Source organism: Phyllostomus hastatus, unplaced genomic scaffold (genome assembly GCF_019186645.2).
Source record: "Phyllostomus hastatus isolate PE091 unplaced genomic scaffold, TTU_PhHast_1.1 phas_scaffold_78, whole genome shotgun sequence".
NCBI classification, from domain to species: Eukaryota; Metazoa; Chordata; class Mammalia; order Chiroptera; family Phyllostomidae; genus Phyllostomus; species Phyllostomus hastatus.
In genome coordinates, this window is record NW_025334041.1 from 7,130,648 (window position 1) to 7,152,366 (window position 21,719).

General features: G+C 48.4%; 1 protein-coding gene across 1 annotated transcript in view; it reads right to left on the minus strand.

The window, feature by feature from the left end:
* The window catches only part of NPSR1 (neuropeptide S receptor 1), a 101,354-nt gene extending 80,592 nt beyond the window's left edge, over positions 1-20,762 (minus strand). The window contains exon 1 of the mRNA XM_045828423.1: positions 20,619-20,762. Coding sequence (XP_045684379.1) covers positions 20,619-20,762 — 144 coding nt within the window. The remainder of the gene's footprint in view (positions 1-20,618) is intronic.
* Between the last annotated feature and the right edge of the window lie 957 nt (positions 20,763-21,719).

A 21,719-nucleotide genomic window follows, 5' to 3' on the forward strand; every position in this document is an offset into this window, starting at 1 on the left:
GGTGCTAGCTAGTCTGCTGCAGACAGCAGGGTGTCGGGGAGGAAGGGGGGACTGGTGGTTTTCCTTAGTGACCTCTGTCTCCTCCGAACCAAGGCCCTGCCCAGCTGCTCACGCCCCTCCCACTGGGAGGGAGCAGCTGCCGCCCCGCCCCGCTGGGAGACTAGGAGGGCTGCGCGCCGGGTGAGTAAACGGGTCTGTTTGCGCAGACCTCAGAGCGCCTGCTGTACCTTCTAGAGGTTCCTCCGATTTTCCGGCGGTGGGGGGTGGAGGGGGCAGCTGTCGACCTCAGCTATTTTCTGTTTCTCACACGAAATTGCTTTCAACTAAAGTGACTCTGAAGGCCTTTTGGGTAAGAACTGCAAAGAGCGGGAGACCAGCTCAAATAAACTCAGGTACTTTTGAACTAGAAGTCACGTGCTTTCCAGATTATCCGCTCTTCGTGCTCTCCTTTCACGAACGGCCTGTGGGGTGGCTTCAGGCCCCGTTTCCGGAAAAGCAGCACTACAGGGGGGCAGCAGTTTGTTGTTTGCAGGGCGGCGCGGTGGTGCTGATGCCGCCAGCACCCAAGTACAGATTTCCAGAAAGCAGGATTCTCTCCAAGGAAGGAGCCCTGAGGCCCCCAGTGGGTGGGGCATGGCTGCTTTCGTCACACCTCCGTCCTGAGCAGTCCCCACCCAGACCTCTCCTCTCCCCAAGGGAGCCTGGGGCTCAGGCCTGCTCTGCCAGGGGCACACAGCGGCAGAGACTGCAAGTCAGATTACCCAGGAGGACGTATCAGCGACTCGGACGCCAGGCCTCCGGAGGAATCACGCACTCCGATGGCTCTGTCAATTGAACGGTGCCTATGGGGCAGGCTGAGCAAGTCCTGGGAAATCGTCCCCTCCTCCCACTTTGGAGTTTTCTTTAAAAAAAATATATATATATATATATATATATATATATATTAAAGATTTTATTTATTTATTTTATTTATTTATTTTTTTTAGAGAGGGAAGGGAGGGAGAAAGAGAGAGAGAGGAACATCAATGTGCGGTTGCTGGGGGCCGTGGCCTGCAACCCAGGCATGTACCCTGGCTGGGAATCGAACCTGCGACACTTCGGTTCGCAGCCCGCGCTCAATCCACTGAGCTATGCCAGCCAGGGTCTTTTTTTTTTTTAAATTATATTTTATTGATAAGGTTATTACAGTTGTCCCAATTTTCCCCCTTTGCGCCCCTCTACCTAGCACTCCCACTCCCTTAGGCAACCCCCACACTATTGTTCTTGTCCATGGCTCATGTGTACAAGTTCTTTGGCTACTCCCTCTCCTATGCTGTACTGTACACCCCAGGGCTGTTCTGTAACTCCCTGTTTGTACTTCTTAGTCCCCTACCTCCCCACCCATTCCCCCACACCCCCTCCCATCTGGCAACCATCAAAATGTCCTCTGTACCCATGATTCTGTCTCTGTTCTTGTTCCCTTAGTTTTTTTAGATTCATTTGCTGATGGATATGTATTTCTTGTCATTTCATTGTTCATAGTTTTGATCTTCTTTTTCTTAAATAAGTCCTTTTAACATTTCATATAGTAAGGGTTTAGTGGTGATGAACTCCTTTAGTCTTTTCTTGTCTGGGAGGCTCTTTATCTGCCCTTTGATTTTAAATGATAGCTTTGCTGGGTAGAGCGATCTTGGCTGTAGCTCCCTGCTTTTCATGACTTTGAATATTTCTTGCCAATCCCTTCTAGCCTGCAAAGTTTCTTTTGAGAAATCAGCTGACAGTCTTATGGGAACTCCCCTGTAGGTAACTAACTTCTCTTCTCTTGCTGCTTTTAAGAGTCTCTCTTTACCTTTAACCTTTAGCATTTTAATTATGATGTGTGTTGGAGTGAGCCTCGTTGCATCCATCTTGTTTGGGACTCCCTGTGCTTCCTGGACTTGCATGTCTCTTTCCTTCACCAAATTAGGGAAGTTTGCTTTCATTATTTTTTTTCAAATACATTTTTAATTTCTTGCTCTTTCTCTTCTCCTTCTGGCACCCTTATGATGTGAATGTTGAAATGTTTGAAGTTGTCCCAGAGGTTGCTTATACTGTCCTCATTTTTAAAAATTATTTTTTTCTTCTTGTTCTGATTGGTTGTTTTTGCTTCCTTATGTTCCAAATCATCGATTTGATTCTTGGCCTCATCCACTCTATTGCTGTTTCCCTGTAAATTGTTCTTTATTTCAATAAGTGTACCCTTCACTTCTGACTGGACCTTTTTTGTGCTGTTGAGGCCCTCACTAAGTTGCTTAAGCATCCTTATAATCAGTGTTTTGAAATCTGTACCTGATAGATTGTTCATCTCTATTCCTTTTAGCTCATTTTCCGGCGTTTTGATCTCATCTTTCATTTGGGCCATGATTCTTTGTCTCTCATGTTGGCAGCCTCCCTGTGTTTGTTTCAATGTGTTAGGTAGAGCCGCTATGACTCTGTGTCTTGGTAGTGCAGCCTAATGTAGTAGGTATCCTGTAGAGTCTAGTGGCATAGCCTCCCCTATCACCCAAGAAGTATGCATGAGGTATGCCCACCATGTGGGCTGTGTACCCGCTCTTCTTGTAGTTGCTGTTGGCAGGTCAATGGGAGGTATTTACCCAGGCCAGTCAGTTGCAAGGACTGGCTGTGGCCACTGACCACCAACCTCTGCCCTTGATGGAGAATCAGCTGTGCAGGGGGAGGATGGTTGTGCTCCCATGTGGCTTGTAGCTGTCCACTGGTTGTGCAGGTCCTGGGGTTTTCCAAGTGGTGCAGGCAAAGGTCAGCCCCCACCTGTGTTCTGCCTAGAGCTACCCTGCATGAGCTATAAAGCAATCTGAGATGGCTGTTATTTGTGTTGGGTTTGGAGATTCCCAGGCAAAGCCCAGCTGTGAATCCAGGCTGGCTGCTGTTAGTGCTGGTCCTGGGGCCACTTAGCAAAGAGGTACAGTGGCTGGGGGCTCACTGAGACCAGCTATTACTTATGTGAGGGGATTTAGGAAGTTGTGAAGCATGAGCCAAGACCAGCCATTTGTATGGAAAAGTCACTGTTAACAGCTTGGGTGGCATGGAAGTTGAGTGGGACAGAGTCTCAGGGGATCTCCAGGGAAGGGCAAATGGTGTTAGTCACATTGATGGAGTCTCAGATATGGCGCCCGCCTGTTGCCTCTGTGGCTGTGAGGCGGGAGGGTTCAGAAAGGGGACAATCGCCTTGGCCTGCTTTCCCATCTTGGAGAAAGTGTCCTCCAACTCTCACCCGATGCCAGACACTTCCTCCCTGTGTGCCACTGGTGCCTCTTTAGCTGCGGTCCTGGTGCTGGAGCTCAGAGGGAGTGAGTCTGAGTAAGTCCCTGTGTGGGTTCTTTACAAAGAACTGCTTGGGACTCCAGAACTTTCTTTCACAGACTCAACCCCCGCTGGTTTTTGCATCCAGAAATTATGGGACCTTATGTTCCTGGCACCGGAACTCTGGGCTGGGGGTTGTGGGGCTGGGACTTCTTGCTCTCAAAATCTCCCTCCCAAGTTTGTACCCACCACACGTGGATGTGGGACCAGCCCGTTCCGCATCTCTCTGCTCCTCCTACTGGTCTGGATGGATGTAATTTCTATGATCCCGTATTTGTCAGACTTCCAATCAACTTGATTTCTGACAGTTCTGAGAATAGTTGTTCTATAGTTTAGTTATAATTTAGTTATAGTGTGAGGAGGCAAGGCTTGTCTGTCTACGCCACCATCTTGAACGGACATCTATTCTGGAGTTTTCTGTTGGAAGACAATCTCACCTGGCCTCATAGTCTTCAGGAAATTTCCAGATGGAGGAAGTCCCCCACTCTTGCTCTGGAGTCTTCCTAAGAGCCACATTTATTTATTTGTTTATTAATTCATTCAACATCAGTGAACTGCCTACAGTGTTAACATGCGGGCACCACAAGGGAGAGTAGACCGCGGAGCACATATAAATTACACTCAGCCAGGCTTAAATGCTGCGTCATCACGTAGGGTCATGACATGAAAACACTTAGTTGTGAGTGTTTCTCACTTATCCATAGCATTCTTGCCCACGCACACACGCACACACAGCCCAGGGGAACAGAAGGATTTGGAAAATGATGGGGACTGAAGAAACGAGATCAGGGGCATCTGAACGCCACAATCAGGTGAGCAACTTGGCATAAAGGTGGGGAGGCTTTGTCGCCAGCCTGACTTGGGGTCAGGCTCCCGGGTACTTGCTAGATGTGTGATGCGTTGGTAAGTGGTAAGCACTCCAAGCCTATTTCCTCATTTACACAATGAAGGTAAGAATAAAATCTGCCTCAGGGTACTTGTGATGGATGTATACCATGATGACAACGGAGGCTTCTTGCTCCGCGCCGGAAGCATAGCCCACGCCCGGTGAAAATTAGCTTACCACCTGCCTCGGTGGCATGGACTGCCGAGAGGCTTGAGGAGTGATTTATAAATAGCTGCAACATTTTAAGAACAATGCTCAGAGCTACCCTGCTCATCTTATTTTTCTATTGGAATTTCTCCTGAGCCTACCAGGCTCTCTATCCAGGTGTCCCCAAGCCACCTTCAGAATATCACTGGGGACTAAATGCTCCCTAGTGGTCACATGAGGAAATAATCCAGCCAGATGCCCAATACGGAGTAGAACAGGTGACATTTGGAATTTTCTCAGTGACTAATGGTAGTTACGTGGCTGTGGTTTCATGGTTAATTTGTTTTCAACCCCAAGTTACTGAGGTCACGCGGAGATGTGAGCTCTCTTCAGACCAGAGGATTCCAGCATGGGATTTAGCCTCCAAGGGGTGCTGCTGCCGCCACAGGGCCGCTACCTGGGGTTCGGCTCCAGGGGATGTGTTTTCGGGCCACGGGGGTGCCCGGGAGGGCAGACGTTAGGTCCAGGCCACCATGCCGTGGTGGCATTCTGTCCTCCCTAGAGGAGGTGCTCAATAAACATCTGTAGGGTGGCTATATGGTTGATGACAAGTGCAAGGGTCCTTAGATGTATCCTAGAAAAGGTTATTTGAAAGGGGAATCATCTCAGGGAGTGCAGGACATTTAGTTGGGCGACTCCGGTCGGACCTGGGTGGGTCAGACTGGTCTGCAGAGGAAGACACGGTTCCCCCAAACGCAAGGATCCTGATGATCCTCTTTCCCAGCTGAGTCCTGGGAACTGCGAGAAAAATGTCTGAAGGATCTTCGTCAGTCGCGTGGTGAACGGGAACTAATGTTATTTGACTGACTCCATCGATCCGCACTTAGTTTGCACTGTATAATAGCTGATCGATAAATGTGTGTGGTTGATTGATTGTCATGAGCTGAGCATCGCTGGGACGGTTTACCTACTGATCACGTCATCCTCACCACCTGACGGATGAGGGGCGCCCGTCCTCAGTCTCACAGGGGAGAAACGGGGCGCGGAGAAGTAACCTGGGGTGCCTGGTTCAGATGTGATGCCGCCGAGGTTTGAATAGGGCTGTGCTCGAGTGGAAGGCCCATGCTCTGCCCACGGCAGTGGCTCTCCGCTCCAGATGAGGGCCGGAGGTGTTGACGCTGCCTCATTGTCCCCCCATTTTCAAGTGGGAATCGGATCTTCATTTTCCCTCCGACCCGAAACTTGTCTGGGGCTGGGTTGGTTTCGTAACTATTTCTGACTGTTTCTCCCGGGCTGAGCAAAAGGTCAGTGCACGTTTGAACAGCTGGTCACTGAAGCTGTGTCTGACTCCCACACGACAGTCGTCCTAAATGTCACACAAGATGTAGCTCTACCATCCGGCCCGAGGATCACAGAGCCTTCTGCACCTTTACATTTTCGTGGTTCATTGTATGATTATGGTGAGTCCTGTGATGTTGAGGATGAATGTCTCAAACAAAGGAAAGAATAAATATATCTTTCTTCCCCAGGAAGGAAAGGAAGGCTCCGAGAGGTTATAATTCAGCCTCCGTCCTCAGTGAGCGGGCAGGGAAGCTGTGTCGTCTTGTCACTGAGACCCAGGTGCCACCTTTCATCCTCAGCACCCAGCCTCCGAGGTGGCTCACAGCCCCCTTACTTTGCAGGGGTGGGTTGCAAACATCAGGAGCAAAGATCTGAAAGCTCTAACTCCATTGATGAAGAACACCATGCAGCACAGGGAGCACACGATGCAAAGCGAGACAGATGGGGCCAGACCGCAAAGCTTTGGATTCCTTCATTAGACGTGGGGAATGAGATACAGTCAGGGGCTCAGAGACTCCAGGGAGGTAACCAAAAATACGTATGCGTGAAGGCAGAGGACAGATGGGCTGTCTTTGAACACTAAGTGTGGTCATAGAGCAGAGAAAGACTTGCGTGTAAATGAAAAATTGGGCCCTGGCTGGTGTGGCTCAGGGGATTGCGAGCTGGCCTGCAAACCAAAGGGTTTCTGGTTCGATTCCCAGTCAGGGCACATGCTGGGCTGCAGGCCAGGTCCCCAGTAGGGGGTGCATGAGAGGCAACCACACATTGATGGTTCTCTCCCTCTCTTTCTCCCTCCCTTCCCCTTCATAAAAAGTAAATAAAACCTTTAGAAAAAAACTTGTTTAAAAAATAATAAAACAGAAATTGGACCAGCGTCCTGAACACCAACTATTTCAAAAATGGGGCATGTCCACTCTGGGTCTTTGTTCTGAGTTAGAAGAGTTTGCTGCTGAGAGAAAAGGCTCTTCCTCATCTGGAATTTTCTCTACCTGCCTTCATTGCAGGCATGGCCTTTGTCCATCATCACAGGTGACAGAATACAATGGCTTTGCCTCCTTCAAACTGGGGCTGAGCAGGAGAGCCTTTCACTGCCTGACGTTTATCTCCTACTTTCGCCTCCAGGACATATTAAATAACTACATCGGCCCTTTCTCCTCTGACCAGAAAGGGTTAGCAGTGTAGGTTCTGGAGTATGTCCTCATTACTGCCATGGGTCAGTTCATGTTCAATTAGCAAAGTTCATTTCCCATTACCCATTTCCCATTACTGTTGCTCTCTTTCCACCAGAGTTGGGCAATGGGGGTTCATTTGCTTAACTGTCTGATGCAATTTTCTAGTTGCTAGTGAATCCTCCAATTTCACCAGAAACAGAAACGCCAGTGTCCCACGGTCATTTTAATGTGAGTTCCTTTCCGTGATTTGTTCTTAGATCACAAGAGGACCTCCAGGTTGTATCGGAAGCTTCGAGGCAATTGCATTCTGGGATTCCATCTGATTCTCATAATACACCAGACCAGAGAGGTAAGAAACCATGGAAGCCTGCGGGGCTCCGGGTCCTGGTACTAATTTTTTGAACAAATGAATGGGACATCTGCTGTGCAATGAGGTTAACATTTAAATTGCTATTTGAGTTCTAGACCCATCAACTGTAGAAAAGTAACTTACATTTGGTTCAAATTAGGTTCAACTCTCCACAAGGTAGTAGAAATCAAGGTAATTACTATGTAATAAAACTATCAAGAAGCTATTCTCCCTGATGATTCATGTAATTATAAAATAAGCCTGAGGGATTTTCTTTTTCTTTCTGGAGGTGCTAATGAACAGAGGACAGTGACCGAAAAAACTCCCCCCAGCCCCCACTGAGGGCTCATGTCTGCTCAGACCCTGATACTTTCACTCTAACTAATTCCCAGGCCAGCAGGAGGTTTCAAAGGATTCCGGGGAGCTAGCGCGTGGAAGGGCAGAGACACATACGAGGCCAGGGCAGGGGGCTGGTCCTCCTGCTGGAGCACAGGTAGGGGAAGAGGGTACAGGAAACACTCGGTACAAGGGGTCCAGGCAGAATGTCCCATACCACTGCTCTCAGCAGCTTCATTTCCTGTGCCTCTAAGTTGGGCGGTTGGTCAGCAGAATTTAAAAGGCTAATGAGTTAGTGTGTACCAATTCACAGAGTTGGTCATCTGTCTTGGTTTCTATTTGTCCTCTCATTCCCTTGCCTGCCTTCCCAGGTCCCCTACATGCTGTGCGAGTCCTGTAGTCTTGTAAGCCTCCCCTGCCCGGGATGGGACACCTGTCACCCCACCTCTCGTCAGGTACGCCGTGGGAACCTGTCTAAGGTCTGCAGAGGAGGCTGTTTATTGCCTGACTCCAAGCACCACTTCTGCCTGTGCCTCCTGGGTTTGGATGGGGCTGGCCACACCGCCTTGTGCCTATGCTCAGGAGTCCTGGTTACCCCAGCAGGGGCGCTCCCCTGGGCCAGGTTGGTCCTCTAGCTGATGCCTGCCCGTGTAAAACCCACCTTCTTACTGTTCTCCACTTGGCACGGAAGTCCAAGCTACCACGTGGTTCAGCCATCCTAACCATAGTAGAAAAATGACACGAGATTGGAAAAAGGGGTTTTCGAAGGCACAGACAATTCCCAGGTTGCGTGCCGAATCCAGAAATCGCTGTCAAGATCTCACCTGGGGGTTGGAGCAGGAGACAAACAGGAAGGACGGTGACAGGAGGGGAGAAAGAAATGAAAGGCGAGAACCACGCATTGCATCGCCCCCGCTAAACTCTCGGATTCTGCTGTGGCTCTGAAAGTGTGTAACACACACACACACACACACACACACACACACAAAGAGAGCAGGGATGTGACTATTAACATGTGTTCTTCTTAAAACCTGCCCGCTGGCCCATGGCTCAGAGGCAGGTGGCCTCCATGCAGAGCCAGAGCTGGCGGTGCGGGGAGGGCAGCGGACAGACCTCGGATGCCGTTGGCTTTAGATCTGGAGGTCGGTCTCCCCGCACCCCCCCTGCGGTGTGGCCGCGGTGTCAACAAGTCCCTCGAGTCACGGGGTCTTTAAAATCCAAACCCAATGGCTTGTAGAACAGGGATTAAGACTCCATCCACTCTAAACTCTTCCCACGAATTTATCGAGACCTGATGAATTAAGCGTTATGTAGATTGTTTTTTTGATATGCTCTTTGGTTCAACAAAATGTTTATGGGCCATGTAACCACTGTACGTCACACACTGCTGGCGGAAGTGGGGTTCAGAGCCGCCCCTAAACAACTGACATCTAGGGTGTGTGTGTGTGTGTGTGTGTGTGTGTGTGTGTGTGTGTTTATGTCCGCATGTGGTATGCGTTTCTGTGTGTAGGCAGACATGCATGTGAGATCATGTCTCACCGAGGTCTGAAGTGCTTTGGAACAGGGACGGGGCTGGACTCCGAAAGAAACCTGGAGCCGTCAGGGAAGAGGGGGGTGTTGAACTCAGATGTGATGTCAGAAGAGAAAGGTGTGAGAAAGGCACTTCTGCCAAAGGTAAACAGAGCCTCGTGGCCTTGGACTATGGTGACAGGGTCCGGGCAGTGTGGTGCCAGAAGGGAGGGGCGGGGCGGGAAGGGTGGCGGGTGGACTGTGAAAGGCTACAGGCCAGGTGAGGAGTCTGGGTCTTATCTGTCGGAGGCGAGGAGACACCACACATTAAAGCAGCGCATGGTGCTCCCCCACGAAGGGTTCTCGGCCAAGCTGCGTGTCCCGTGCCCATCGGCTAGTTGATTCTTGCCAATGGAATTGCAGTCCAAATCCTGTGCTATTTCAGACCAAAGCAGGTACATTTGCCATCTCCCTTGGAAACCGCTTGTTCTAGAACAAGTAACCTGCTTGCAACTGTGACATGAGAAAAAAAATAAACCTTTTATGTGTTAGGCCATTAACCTTGCGGAGGTCGCAGCTGATCTGAAAGATGGAAACAGGTGCTTCTTAATGTTAAGGGGTTGCTTTTTACTGCTGCAGAGTCTGACCTATGCTGACTGAAATCAATAGAAGACCGTATTTAAAATTATTCCTTCCTTCCTTCCTCCCTCCCTTCCTTCCTTCCTTCCTTCCTTCCTTCCCTCTGTCTCTGTCTCTTTCCTTCCTTCCTTCCTCTCTTCCTCTCCACCTTCTTTTTTCTTTCCTATTTTGTTTTACTTTTTAAGAAGTTCACATCTGAGGGGAGATAAGAGGGAATTTCAGGGGAGAATGGGTAAGGTTTACAGGAACAAATTTAAAGGACACATGGACAAAAACTAGGGGGAGGGTGGTAATGGGAGGGAAGTGGGGAGGGTTGGGTGGGTGGGCTGGAATGGGAGTAAAAGGGAGAAAACTGTACTTGAACAATGATTAAAAAATAGAAAAAATAGAAAAAAATAGAAAAAAAATTTTATCACCCACTGTGGTGGGTGATAAAATTAAAAAGAATACACCCCACAAAAAAAGAAGTTCACATCTTTGACTTCTCTTCCACTTTGTTTTCACCTCTGGTTAAAAGAAAACAAGAATGCTATTTCAAACCCTCCTAGAGCTGAAGGGAGGTTCCAGTGACATTGCCTGAAATTGTGTTGTGAGCTCCACGGTGCTGACTAGACTCAGTAGAAGATCTGTCACTTTTAGGCAGCCGTCAATACTGCCTAAGTGAGAAAGAAGAGAACCTTGATTACTCCTTAATGACTTCCCAGTGACCTTGGCTGCTGTTGCTTTCCTGTGGCCTCCAAAGCCTTGTCGGCCCCGTGGAAGCCCATCCGTCCTCTGTCCGCCTAGGGCGTGATTTTCCCATTCCTGAAAATAGCCTTTCACGTAGTCCGCCATTAAGCTTGTCTAGATAAAAATCAGACATTGTATCAGGACAATAAAGTCAGAAGTGGAATCTTCTCTAAATATCTCATTCTATACGGTCAACGGTCTAATTGAAAGATAAGAAACAGCTCAACTCACTACTGCAGTTTAAGGATCCAACGCTTATTGAAGACACCCTGGAGGGTCCCAACTCGGGGGGATCTCCCTTAGGGTCCTCAGAAAACGGTGGCTTGTCCCCGCTTAGTAAGCAGCTTTGAGAAAAGAGTGAAACTACCCATAGCAGCAGATATAATGACTCACGTTTATTAACTCTTGACTGCAGGCCACTGGCTGTGCTTCAAGTCTTCCCTCACAAGCGTTCGGTCACTTAACCTTTCCTGCCCACCCTCCAAAGACTGTCATTTGTTGGATGAGTAAACCAAGGCACAGGCAGAAGCCAGCTGTCAAGGTCACATAGCCAGATGGTGGCAGCACCAGGATGGACTTGACCCCAGCCGTCTGGCATTAGAGCCCGTGCCGCACTGAAATGATGAAGATCTGAGAACCTGAGTTTATTACAGCGGGGGATGGCCAGGCTGCATTTTCTACACTCGGCTGGACTGAGAGAGGCACCAAATTCAGTCACTGAAGTTCATGGCTGGGAACGTTCTTACCTAGTACATCAACAGGAAATTATTTCATGGAAGCATTAATGGATGGGCTCTATCCTACTTCCCTGATAAAACCCCCACCAGCCAGGCAGCCTTCGGGCCTCGGGGGGAAACCTTCACTCCGTCAATGCAGACAGACAGAAAGAAGTCAGCGTCAGGCTTTCAGAACGCTTCTTGGAGGGTGAAGAGAAACGGCCTTTTCCTTGAGAGAGGACGCGTCTTCCGTGCACTCGGAGCAGACGGCCTAGGACTAGAGGTTATGAGGAACAGTGTGGTCAGATTCCTCACCGCACAGCAAGAGGCTAAAGCTGTGGGAGTGGGAGAGGGCACAACGGTGGGCCCGGTGTCAGGAGAGCGGGACACTGATGCGAGGACACTATACTGCCACGCCCACAGGTGAGCACAGAAAGGGAGAGGAAGAGACAACGCCACCAAGTGTTGGGGGCTCAGGGGTGCAGGGGGGCTTGCTGAATAGAAACCACGGAATGGACGCCCCTGGGGGTTTCCCCAGCTGTTGCGGTGTGAATGTTTCAGTGTCTACCCAGGGGGCAGAGAAAGAACCGCGGACAACCCCACTTTGTTCTCTGATGCCCAGATTTGGGAGTGAAGACATTAACTTTTCATTCCCCGTAAGGGCGCAGACATTCAGCCAGGACTGAGGGACCTGTGACCGCCTGTGTCCCTGAGGGAAGCGTGACAAAGGGACACTGTGGCAGAAGGTAGGTGCACACTTCACCTGGGCCAGGTGGGGGTCCACGTGAGGGTCGGGGACAGAATGACCACTTCTGGAGGCCGGAATCCCTGCCACATGCGGGAGCATGCCGCACAAACACCCCCCTACAGCTCCCACGCCTCCCCTGAGTCAGACAGTGGGAAGACCCTTCGCAGGCTGAGAAACTCTGTAATGACTGAGTGTACTCTGATGAACTAAGATCACGTGTCTTGTGTCAGATGCATTAGTCACACAAGGAGAAGTGTGACTGATAAAGTTTCCCTTTCTTATGACTAGAGTATATGACTTGGGAATTGTACGGCATCCTTGTGGGGCCAGCCAGCAACATCTGTGCCTTTCCCAATGACACCGAGGGAAGTTGGACCTGGTGGAGCTGACCTAGGGAGCGGACTCGAAGAGGCGTATCGGGGCTGCTGTGTAACAGTAAATAGCAGACCTATAATAATTACTTCACTGAGCATAATCATAGTCATTTTCATATGAACAGCTGCAGGATTCAACAGTAGAAACTGAAAATGAACATATTGAGTGGAACTAATTAGAGGATAAAAATGCATAATGCAAATGCTAAGACCCCTTGTTATAACTTGCAGGAGATACACTGGAAGCCAAGGATGACCACCAGGATCCCTGGAACCAGGGATCCTGGGTTCCAGGAAGGGTCTCACCCATGTGGACCTGGGGTCCAGGGTAGGAAGGGGGACAAGCAAGTCCTGAAGGGGTGTGGCAGCCTAAGGGCTCCGGGAAGCAGGTGAGTGGGCAGAGAGGAGCTGAAATGACGGTCACTGACGGTGAAAATGCCGGTACCCAGTAGGGAGAATTTCTTACAAATAAATTATCCACCTAAATATAATGAAAACAAGCACAGTGCAGTTCACTTAAACTTCTTAAACTGAGTTCTTGCTTAAAGCTCGCTGTGAGAGAATGGAAACGGGCTGAACTGGAATTTGCTTTTGTTACATTAACGGAGGGAGGGCGTGTTAGGAAAAGGGATGGTAAGACAGCAGTCTGGGAGGGCCACAAGGGAGGGGAACAAACTGTGTCCCGTCACCCTCAAGCACGGGGAAGCCACCGTTTGCATATAAACAGCAGACTAATTGTGTACCATTTGTAACCGGCCACTAAAGGAGATTCAATAAAAGATCCTCATTAGATAATACCTAGCAGTCTTGGTTCCTGTTTCTCCCCTCACCTAAGAGCGATAAAACTGAACTCATTTGCATTATTTTATAACTTAGGCAATTTACTAACTGAGACAGGGTTCCCACCCAGTTACTCTGAGTTAATTTTCTCATCATTAAGAATCAGAGATTTGGAAAAGATTGCTAGCAAATTTCCCAGCAAAGTGAAAGGCTACTAAGCAAGGACCATTACTCCACCTTTATTTTTAGCTTGCACAGCTTTCAAACTCTCAAATAAACAGCTTAACCCTACATCTACAAGAACTGGAGGAACAACAACAAACAAAGCCCAGAGTGAGTAGAAGGAAGGGAATAATCAAGATCAGAGCAGAATTGAATGACATAGAGACTAAAAAAACAATTCAAGGGATGGATAAATCCAGGAACTATTTCTTTGGAAAGATAAATGAAATTGACAAGCATTTATCCAGACTCATCAAGAAAAAAAGAGAGAGGACCCAAGTAAATAAAGTCAGAAATGAAAGAGAAGAGAGTACAACTGATACCACAGAAATACAAAGGACTTCAAGAAATCACTACAAACAACTATATGCCAAGAAACTGGGCAATCTGAGCAAAAATGGACAAATTTCTAGAAACATACACTCTTCCAAAACTGAGTAGGGAAGAAGCAGAAAGCCTGAAGAGATTGCTAGCAGCTAGTGAAATTGAAGCAGTAATCAAAAAAGCCCCGGACCAGATGGCTTCATGGACAAATTTTACCAAACAGTTAAAGAAGAACTAACTCCTATCCTTCTCAAACTATTCCAAAAAATCCAAGAAGAGGGAAGACTCCCAGACCCCTTTTTGCGAGGCCAGTATTATCCTAATTCCGAAACCAGGTAAAGACACAACAAAGAAGGACAACTACAGGCCAGTATCTCTGATGAAAATAGATGCTAAAACCCTCGACAAAATATTGGCAATCTGGATCCAGCCATTCATTAAAAAGATCATACGCCATGATCAAGTGGGGTTTATTCCAGGGCTGCAAGGATGGTACAATATTCACAAATCAATAAATGTAATACATCATGTAAATAAAATGAAAGGCAAAAATCACATGATCATATCAATAGATGCTGAAAAGCATTTGATAAAATACAGCACCCATTTATGATAAAAACACACTCAGCAAAGTGAGACTAGAGGGAGCACAACTCAACATAATGAAGGCCACATATGAGAAACCTACCAATATCATACTCTATGGGCAGAAACTGAAAGCTTTCTCCTTAAGACCAGGAACAAGACAAGGGTGTCCACTTTCACCACTTTCATTCAACATAGCACTGGAAGTTCTACCATAGTGATCAAACACGAAAAGGAAATAAAAGGCACCCAAATTACAAAGGAGGAAGTAAACCTGTCCTTATTTACAGATGACCTGATAGTGCACCTAGAAAACTCTACAGTCTCCACCAAAAAACGACTTTACCTAATAAGTGAATTTGGCAAAACGGCAAGACACAAAGTGAGTATTCAGAAATCAAAGGCATTCTTGTATACCAACAATGAAATATCAGAAACAGAAACTAGAAAAAAAATTCCATTTACAAGAAAAATCAAGTACCTAGGAATAAACTTAACCGAGGAGGTAAAACACATGTACTCAAAAAAACTACAGAACACTCAAGACATTAAGGAAGATACAAATAAATGGAAGCATATACTGTGTTCACACATTGGAGAATTAACATCATTAAAATCCACGCTACCCAAAGCAATCTATAGATTCAATGTAATCCCTATTAAAATACCAATGGCATATTTCACAGATCAAGAACAAATATTTAAAAAGTTTATGAAGGACAAAAACAACTCCGAATAGCCTCAGAAATCTTAAGGATAAAAGAACAAAATAGGAGGGATAACAATACTTGATGTCAAACTATACTATAAGGCCACTGGAATCAAAATGGTCTGGTACTGGCATAAGAACAGATGCACAGATTAACAGAACAGAATAGAGAGCCCCCAAATAAACCCATGTCTCTATGGTCAATTAATAGTTGGCAAAGGGGGCAGGAGCATAAAATGATCTCTTCAATAAATGGTGTTAGGAGGTCTGGACAAGTGCATGTGAAAAAATGAAACTAGACCACCAACTTACACCATACACCAGAATAAACTCGAGCTGGATAAAAGACTTAAATATAGGTCATGACACCATAAACGTCCTAGAGGAGAACACAGGCAGGAAAATCTCAGGTATTCCACACGGTAATATTTTCCCCGATATATCTCCTATGGTAGGGGAACTAAAGGGAAAAAAAAAACAAATGAGACTATATCAAATTAAAAAGCTTCTGCAAGGCTAAAGAAAACATCATCCAAATGAAAAGGAATCCAATCATATGGGAAAACATATTTGCCAATGACACCTTGGACAAAAATTTGATCTCCAAAATAGATAAAGAACTTATATGATTGAACACCAGGAAGGCAAATAATCCAACTAAAAAAATGTGCAAAGAACCGGAACTGACACTTTTCCAGGGGGGGCATATAGAGGACCCATAGACATATGAAAAGATGCTCAACATCACTAACCACCAGTGAGAGGCCAATTAAAACCACAATGAGATACCACTTCACACCAGCCAGAAGGGCCATCATACACAAATCAACAAACAACAAGTGCTGGAGAGGATGTGGAGAAAAGGGGACCCTCGAGCACTGTTGACTGCAGGCTGGTGCAGCCCCTGTGGAAAACAGTGTGGAATTTCCTCAAGAACCTAAAAATGGAACTGCCTTTTGATCTGGTGATTCTGCTGCTGGGATTATACCCTAAGAATCCCGAAACACCAGTTCAGAAGAATCTGTGCACCCCTGTGTTCATAGCAGCACACTTTACAACAGCCAAGTGCTGGGAACAGCCTAAATGCCCATCAGTAAATGAGTGGATCAAAAAAATGTGGTACATTTACACAATGGAATTCTATGCAGCAGAGAGAAAGAAGGAGCTCCTACCCTTTGTGACAGCGTGGATGGAGCTGGAGAGCATTATGCTAAGTGACATAAGCCAGGCGGTGAGGGACAAATACCACATGATCGCACCTATACAAGGAACCTAATGAACAAAACAAACAATCGAGCAAAAGAGAACTAGAGGCAGGGAAACAAGGAACAGACTGACAGTGATCAGAGGGGAGGGAGGAGGGGCCTAAGGGTGGAAAAAAGGGGGAGGGACTAGTCAAGGAATGTTCATGAATGACCCACGGACATGGACAACGGTGTGGGAATTTACTGTGGGAGCGGGGCTGGACTGGGCAGAGGAGAGCAAAGGGGGAAAATTGGGACAACTGTAATAGAACAATGAAATATTTAATATAAAGACACATAATGCTATAATTAATACACAAACTTTGATTATACATGGTTTTAAGAAGAGGTGGGATAAAAATAAACTGTTATTTATTTTTCAAAAAAAAAAAAAAAAGGAAAGAAAACACGCTGGTACAGCCATTCTGGAGAGCAGTCGCCCAGTAAATCCGCATCCCTGTATCTGCTCTACAGAAATTTGTCCAGGTATGTCTGAGAAGGTATTCAAGCATCCCTTATAATTAAAAGTTAGAGACAGTTTAAACCAGTCTTTCTTAAACTTCAGTCATTTTCATTCCACATTCATTTTCTTCAAGATCTGACACCCCCCAGGTAGGCCTCTGTGATTTCTCTCCTACCCAAATATACTTGCACGATTTTGAAATGACTTTTTATAAGCGCTGCAGTATAATACGCAGACTTCAGCCAGACTATCTGGGTTCAAATACTGCCTCTGGCCCTCCTTTGTTTTGCGATATTGGATAGTTACTTAACCGTTTTCTTGTCTGGAAAATGGGGTTCAAACTAGTACCTATTTCATAGCGATGTTGAGAAAGACTAAATGACTAGTCTATGTAAAGGACCTAGAATCGTGTCTGGCACGTAATGCCATGTAAGTGTTGCTTATGATTGTTATGTGTATGACTTGTGTGAATAAAAGACACCCTTAAAGACAAAAAACCCCACAAAACTTGCACGGCTTTCTATTCAGGTCCTCAGTTTACTTTCTGAAGAGATGAGCCCCATTCTCCTTGAAGACTTCTGGTAGCTAATTCCTTAATGCTGGGTTTGGGACTTGAGGAAGGAAGCGGGATGAGACCCTGAAAGTATGAGAAACCGGAAACCATGAAGGAAACCAGGGCATGAATTGACCTTGAACCCAGGACCGCATGGTACCGGTCATGTGAAGTTCATGATAGAGGAAGAAGGCGGTGAACTCATTGCTGACGCCCTGCTGATATCCAAAGACATGCTTAGGATGGCCGAGGAGGTTAGACCAGTGGGGAGCACTGGAGGGCAAGGGTTTGGGGGTGGAGATGAGAAGGAAGAAAAGGAGCTAAGCCTATGAGGGAAGGGCTAGGAAGATCTAGGCAGGAATATCTTGCCTTCCACCCAGAGAGCTTTGGGGTTCAGAGAGGAATGGGGGTGCTGGGCAGGGAGATGAGTTAGAAGCCCAGGCCTGGAGACTGAGGCAAGGCAGCTGAGCCCAGGTCAGGCTGTAATGCAGTGGGTGCGTGTTCTCCAGGCTAACCAGGAATGGGGGCGCCGGTCCGTGGTGCCACAACTAATTCCGTAGCCCACCCGCCAGGATCTACAGCTTACCCCGGGCACGATGGGATGAGGATGTGCTGAGTGTGCCTGCAGAGAAGGACCTCCGTGCAAGTGGCTGGCAGAGGCCAGGCAGGGCAGGGCTGCCCTGTGCGGTGGTGTTTGCCAAGACCCCCGCCGCTGTCATGCAGAAAGCAAGCTACCTGTTGCCTGGTCCGACAACACGCAGGCAACGGACAGAAAGAGAACCCCACACTTCATTTCTGCAGTGAATGCTTGTTGAGTGTGCCCAGGATGGTGCTGCTTTCTGGAAAGAATTTGAAACAAACATCATGCGTCGCTTTTACTACTCGAGTTGCTTAATGGCTGTTACACACATTGAAAGAGCAGATGAAGACCAAGTTGGATTAAGTGGCCACTCCATGACGCTACTGGAACTCAGAGGAGGAATCAGTCAAGGGGGGCTTCATGGAGGAAGCAATGCAAAAAGAGCCTTGAAGAGTAAGTAGAACGTATATAAACACAGATGGAGATGGAAAGCAACTGCAGGTGGAAAGGTGTTCCATGAGTGGTGAGAATTAAGTGAGACCCTTCACAGAAGTCATCTAGAAGGGTTCCTGTCACCAAGACAGCCCGCAGCGAGACGTGTGGCGATTGCTGTTGTTATTAGTTCTTCTGCTTTTCTTGCTGTTCGAATTTTTATTTTTATGACATTTTTACTGTTTTGGTAAAGGCAGAGGGGCTTAAAAGGACCCACTGGGAAGGCAGTAAACCCAATTCTGACTTGCTTCTGGAGAAGCTGGTAGGATTAAAGCATCACAGTGAACACGGGTATTTTTCCTTCTTATCAGACCTATATCCATCTCAACGGTGTGCCAGAGCTGCTTAGGCTCCAAGGGAGCTGTGGGAAAGAGTTAGCCTCAGACACTTAAGCTAGGTTCCCAGAAACAGCAGCACTGACTGCCGTGTAACTAAACATTGCTGCTTTTAGTAAAGGCTTGCACGCCTCAAAAAAAAAAAAAAAAAAAAAGAACATTGTCAGCTTTTGGCCCGCTCTCTTTCTGTTTCTCTCCTCGGCCAAGTGGCCCACTTGTCTGATGGCAAACATATCAATGGGAATGAGACAAGAACGAGGGGGTTCCCATTAGCGCTAAGAGACACTGTTGCTAGGATGGAGTATGAGTACCAGTAGAGAGCGGGGGAGGGATTTGCTTGTCCAAATATTCAGAATGTCACTTTAGGAGCTGAAATGAAAAAAAAATGGCTGCCCTGGCTGGTGTAGCTCAGTGGAAGGAGCGTGGGCTGCAAACCAAAGGGTCACTGGTTCGATTCCCAGTCCGAGCACTGCCTGGGTTTTGGGCCAGGTCCCCAGTGGGGGGCCACGTGAAAGGCAACCACACACTGATATTTCTCTCCCTCTCTTTCTTCCTCTTTTCCCCTCTCTCTAAACATAAATAAATAAAAACAAAATCTTAAAAAAATAAAATAGAAAAAAGGCAAACGGGGTCTCAGCCAGGAGTGAGTGCTGCCTGAGTCTCAGAACAACCGCGTTAGTGCTGGTGGCCATCGCTTTTGCAATGATCAGTCTCCCTTCACCCTGTTGGCTGCCACGTTCTGTGACTGTCGCACAGGCTGCAGAGGCAGCGTGTCCGAGGGCAGCCCCGTGCCTCCTGGTGCACGCAGCCTGCTTCTCCGAGGCAGGAGCCCCGAGTCTGCAGGCAGAATTGCACAGCGGGGTTTATTCCGCCAACGGGTAAATGACAGCAAGCTCCGGCTTGAGCGTGCATTTTCTGCGGTGGCGCTGGGCAGCCGGGCTGTGCCCGTGCATGCTTTAGGAGGGTCTCGCAGGGGCGGGGTCCCATGCAGCCAGCCCGAGTGACAAATCTGGGCCGTGCTTTGCTACACGGCACGCCTTGCTCCTCGAGGAGCGCGAGGATGGCTCTGGGGCCGGCCCCCTGCTGAAAGTTTTATTCCGTGTTCTCGCGGAATCAAAGCTCCGATAGAGAGGCGAATGTTACAGTAATTCTATTGTGCCTTGGGTAAAAATGAAATCATTTCCAGGACACCAAGAAGGTTGTAAAAAAATAAAAAACTACTAGAATTTTTCTTGAAGTATTTTTTTTTAGGGTAGAAAGGGCCAGCTTGAGACCTGAGAATTGCTGCCACGTCCGAGGCTCCCGTCGGGCAGTGTGTGGAGTGACCCGACGCCCCACGCGTCCGGACGCAAGGAGCAGGAAGCTGTTGTCTTCCCGCTGCCCACTTGGGCCCCAACCACTATCTCGTTGCAGAAAAGGGAGCAACAGCATCGGCTTCATGAGAAACATCCCTCCACGCAGCCCTCGCATACACGCAAGTTGAAAACTCATCAAATTCTGGTCCCTTTGTTCTGGGACACTTGTTGCGAACAGTCACACCACCCACTACCACCCAAGAATCTTTTTCTTACTGATGCTCAAGGCAAAGAATCAGAAATCCCGGGACTACGTCTCTCCTGGCATTTCCTGTCCTGGGTGGGGGTGGGGGCTTGCCGCCCATGTCTGATACTCCCAGCAAAACACTCACAGCAATAGCCCCTGCAACACAGACATTTCAAGCACAACCATAGGACTGATCAAACGAACTTCCACCTAAGGAAAAGAGAACAAAATTAAGAAAAAAGCCATCCACTCCTATTCACACATTTCAGCAGCAGCAGCAGCAGCAGGAAGAATACCTGTGTTCATAACACACTACCCTGTAGGTCCTTTCTTGCCGCACAGAACCTGTTGCTGTAGCTCATCAATTTGGTTTTCATTCATTCTTTTAAGTAAAGAAAACCGACTGCCCCCATTTACGACGCTGCCTATTTATATTACAAAGGAGCCGGTCCACTTGTCCTGCTTTTTAAAATCGGTGTTCGGAGCGGAAGGCGGGACGCTTACCTTGAAGGAGGAGTAGAAGGAGCCCCACTCCTCCTCTCCCACCACCTCCGAGAAAGTTGTGGGGAGGCAGCCAGCTGCCTGAGCATCCAGCGTCTCCGCGGTCCCACTGGCGTTGGGGCTGCCCTCTGTGCGGTGGGCTGGCATGGCTCGGGTGGAGTTGAGCCTGTCTGTCCCCGCGCCTGCAGCCGAGAGAGAGAGTCCGGCTCCTCCCGAGAGCCAGGCGGCAGCTGCACCGCCTCTGCCTCCGAAGGCTTCTGGCTGGAGCTCAGTTACGTAGAGACACAGAGCCCCCCCGAGCCCCCCTCACTGAAGAGCTCTGCCTGGTGGCAGCAGGATCCACGTGCCGCTCTCTCCTCGGCAGCTCTGATCCGAGAGCTGTCGCAGCCTCTCATCCCGCCGTCCCGCCCGGGGCCCCGGCCTCACCCCCGGAGCAGGACGGAGCCGCCTGCAGCCAACCACACGGCTCTCTGGACGGGCCTCCCTGCCCAGATGTGCATTTCTTCCCCAGTGGACCCCTTCCACACCTCCCTGTGCTACAGGCTCAACAATATAGGAATTCGGGCTAATCAGCAGGTTGATTAATTCAGGTCATGCTCGCACATCTGATATCCAATCATAATTACGTGTCTGTTTCCACCGACGGTGCCTTCCGAGTTAATACCGCCTTCACCCAGCTGTTTACTGGGCGGCCTGCACGCTGTTTCAGGACACGCGGGCAAACAGCACATCTGTGGGTCATGCCCGAGGTTCCACCCCGGGTTTGCCCAGGGCGGCTCTCTGAGAAGCCTGGGGTCCGTGTTTGTCAATAAGCCCCAACCCCTCGTCCTGACTGGCACTGGTGCCCCGGGGAATACTTTGAACAGCCCAGCGCTCCTTCGTTTGATGTCCAAAACCCCTCTGGGAGGTAGGCCGGGAGGGCGTCTGTGCCGTCTCATTTTACACCAGAGCAGGCTGGCTCCTGGGGGTGGAGCGACTTGTCCAAGATCCCAGAGCTGGTGAAGGAAATGAGGTGCTGACCCCTGTCTCCAGAAAGTCCTAGATGGCGGTGCTTTTACTGGGGTGTGCACCGCGCTGCACCAAACCCCAGGAGTCTGGGTTCAC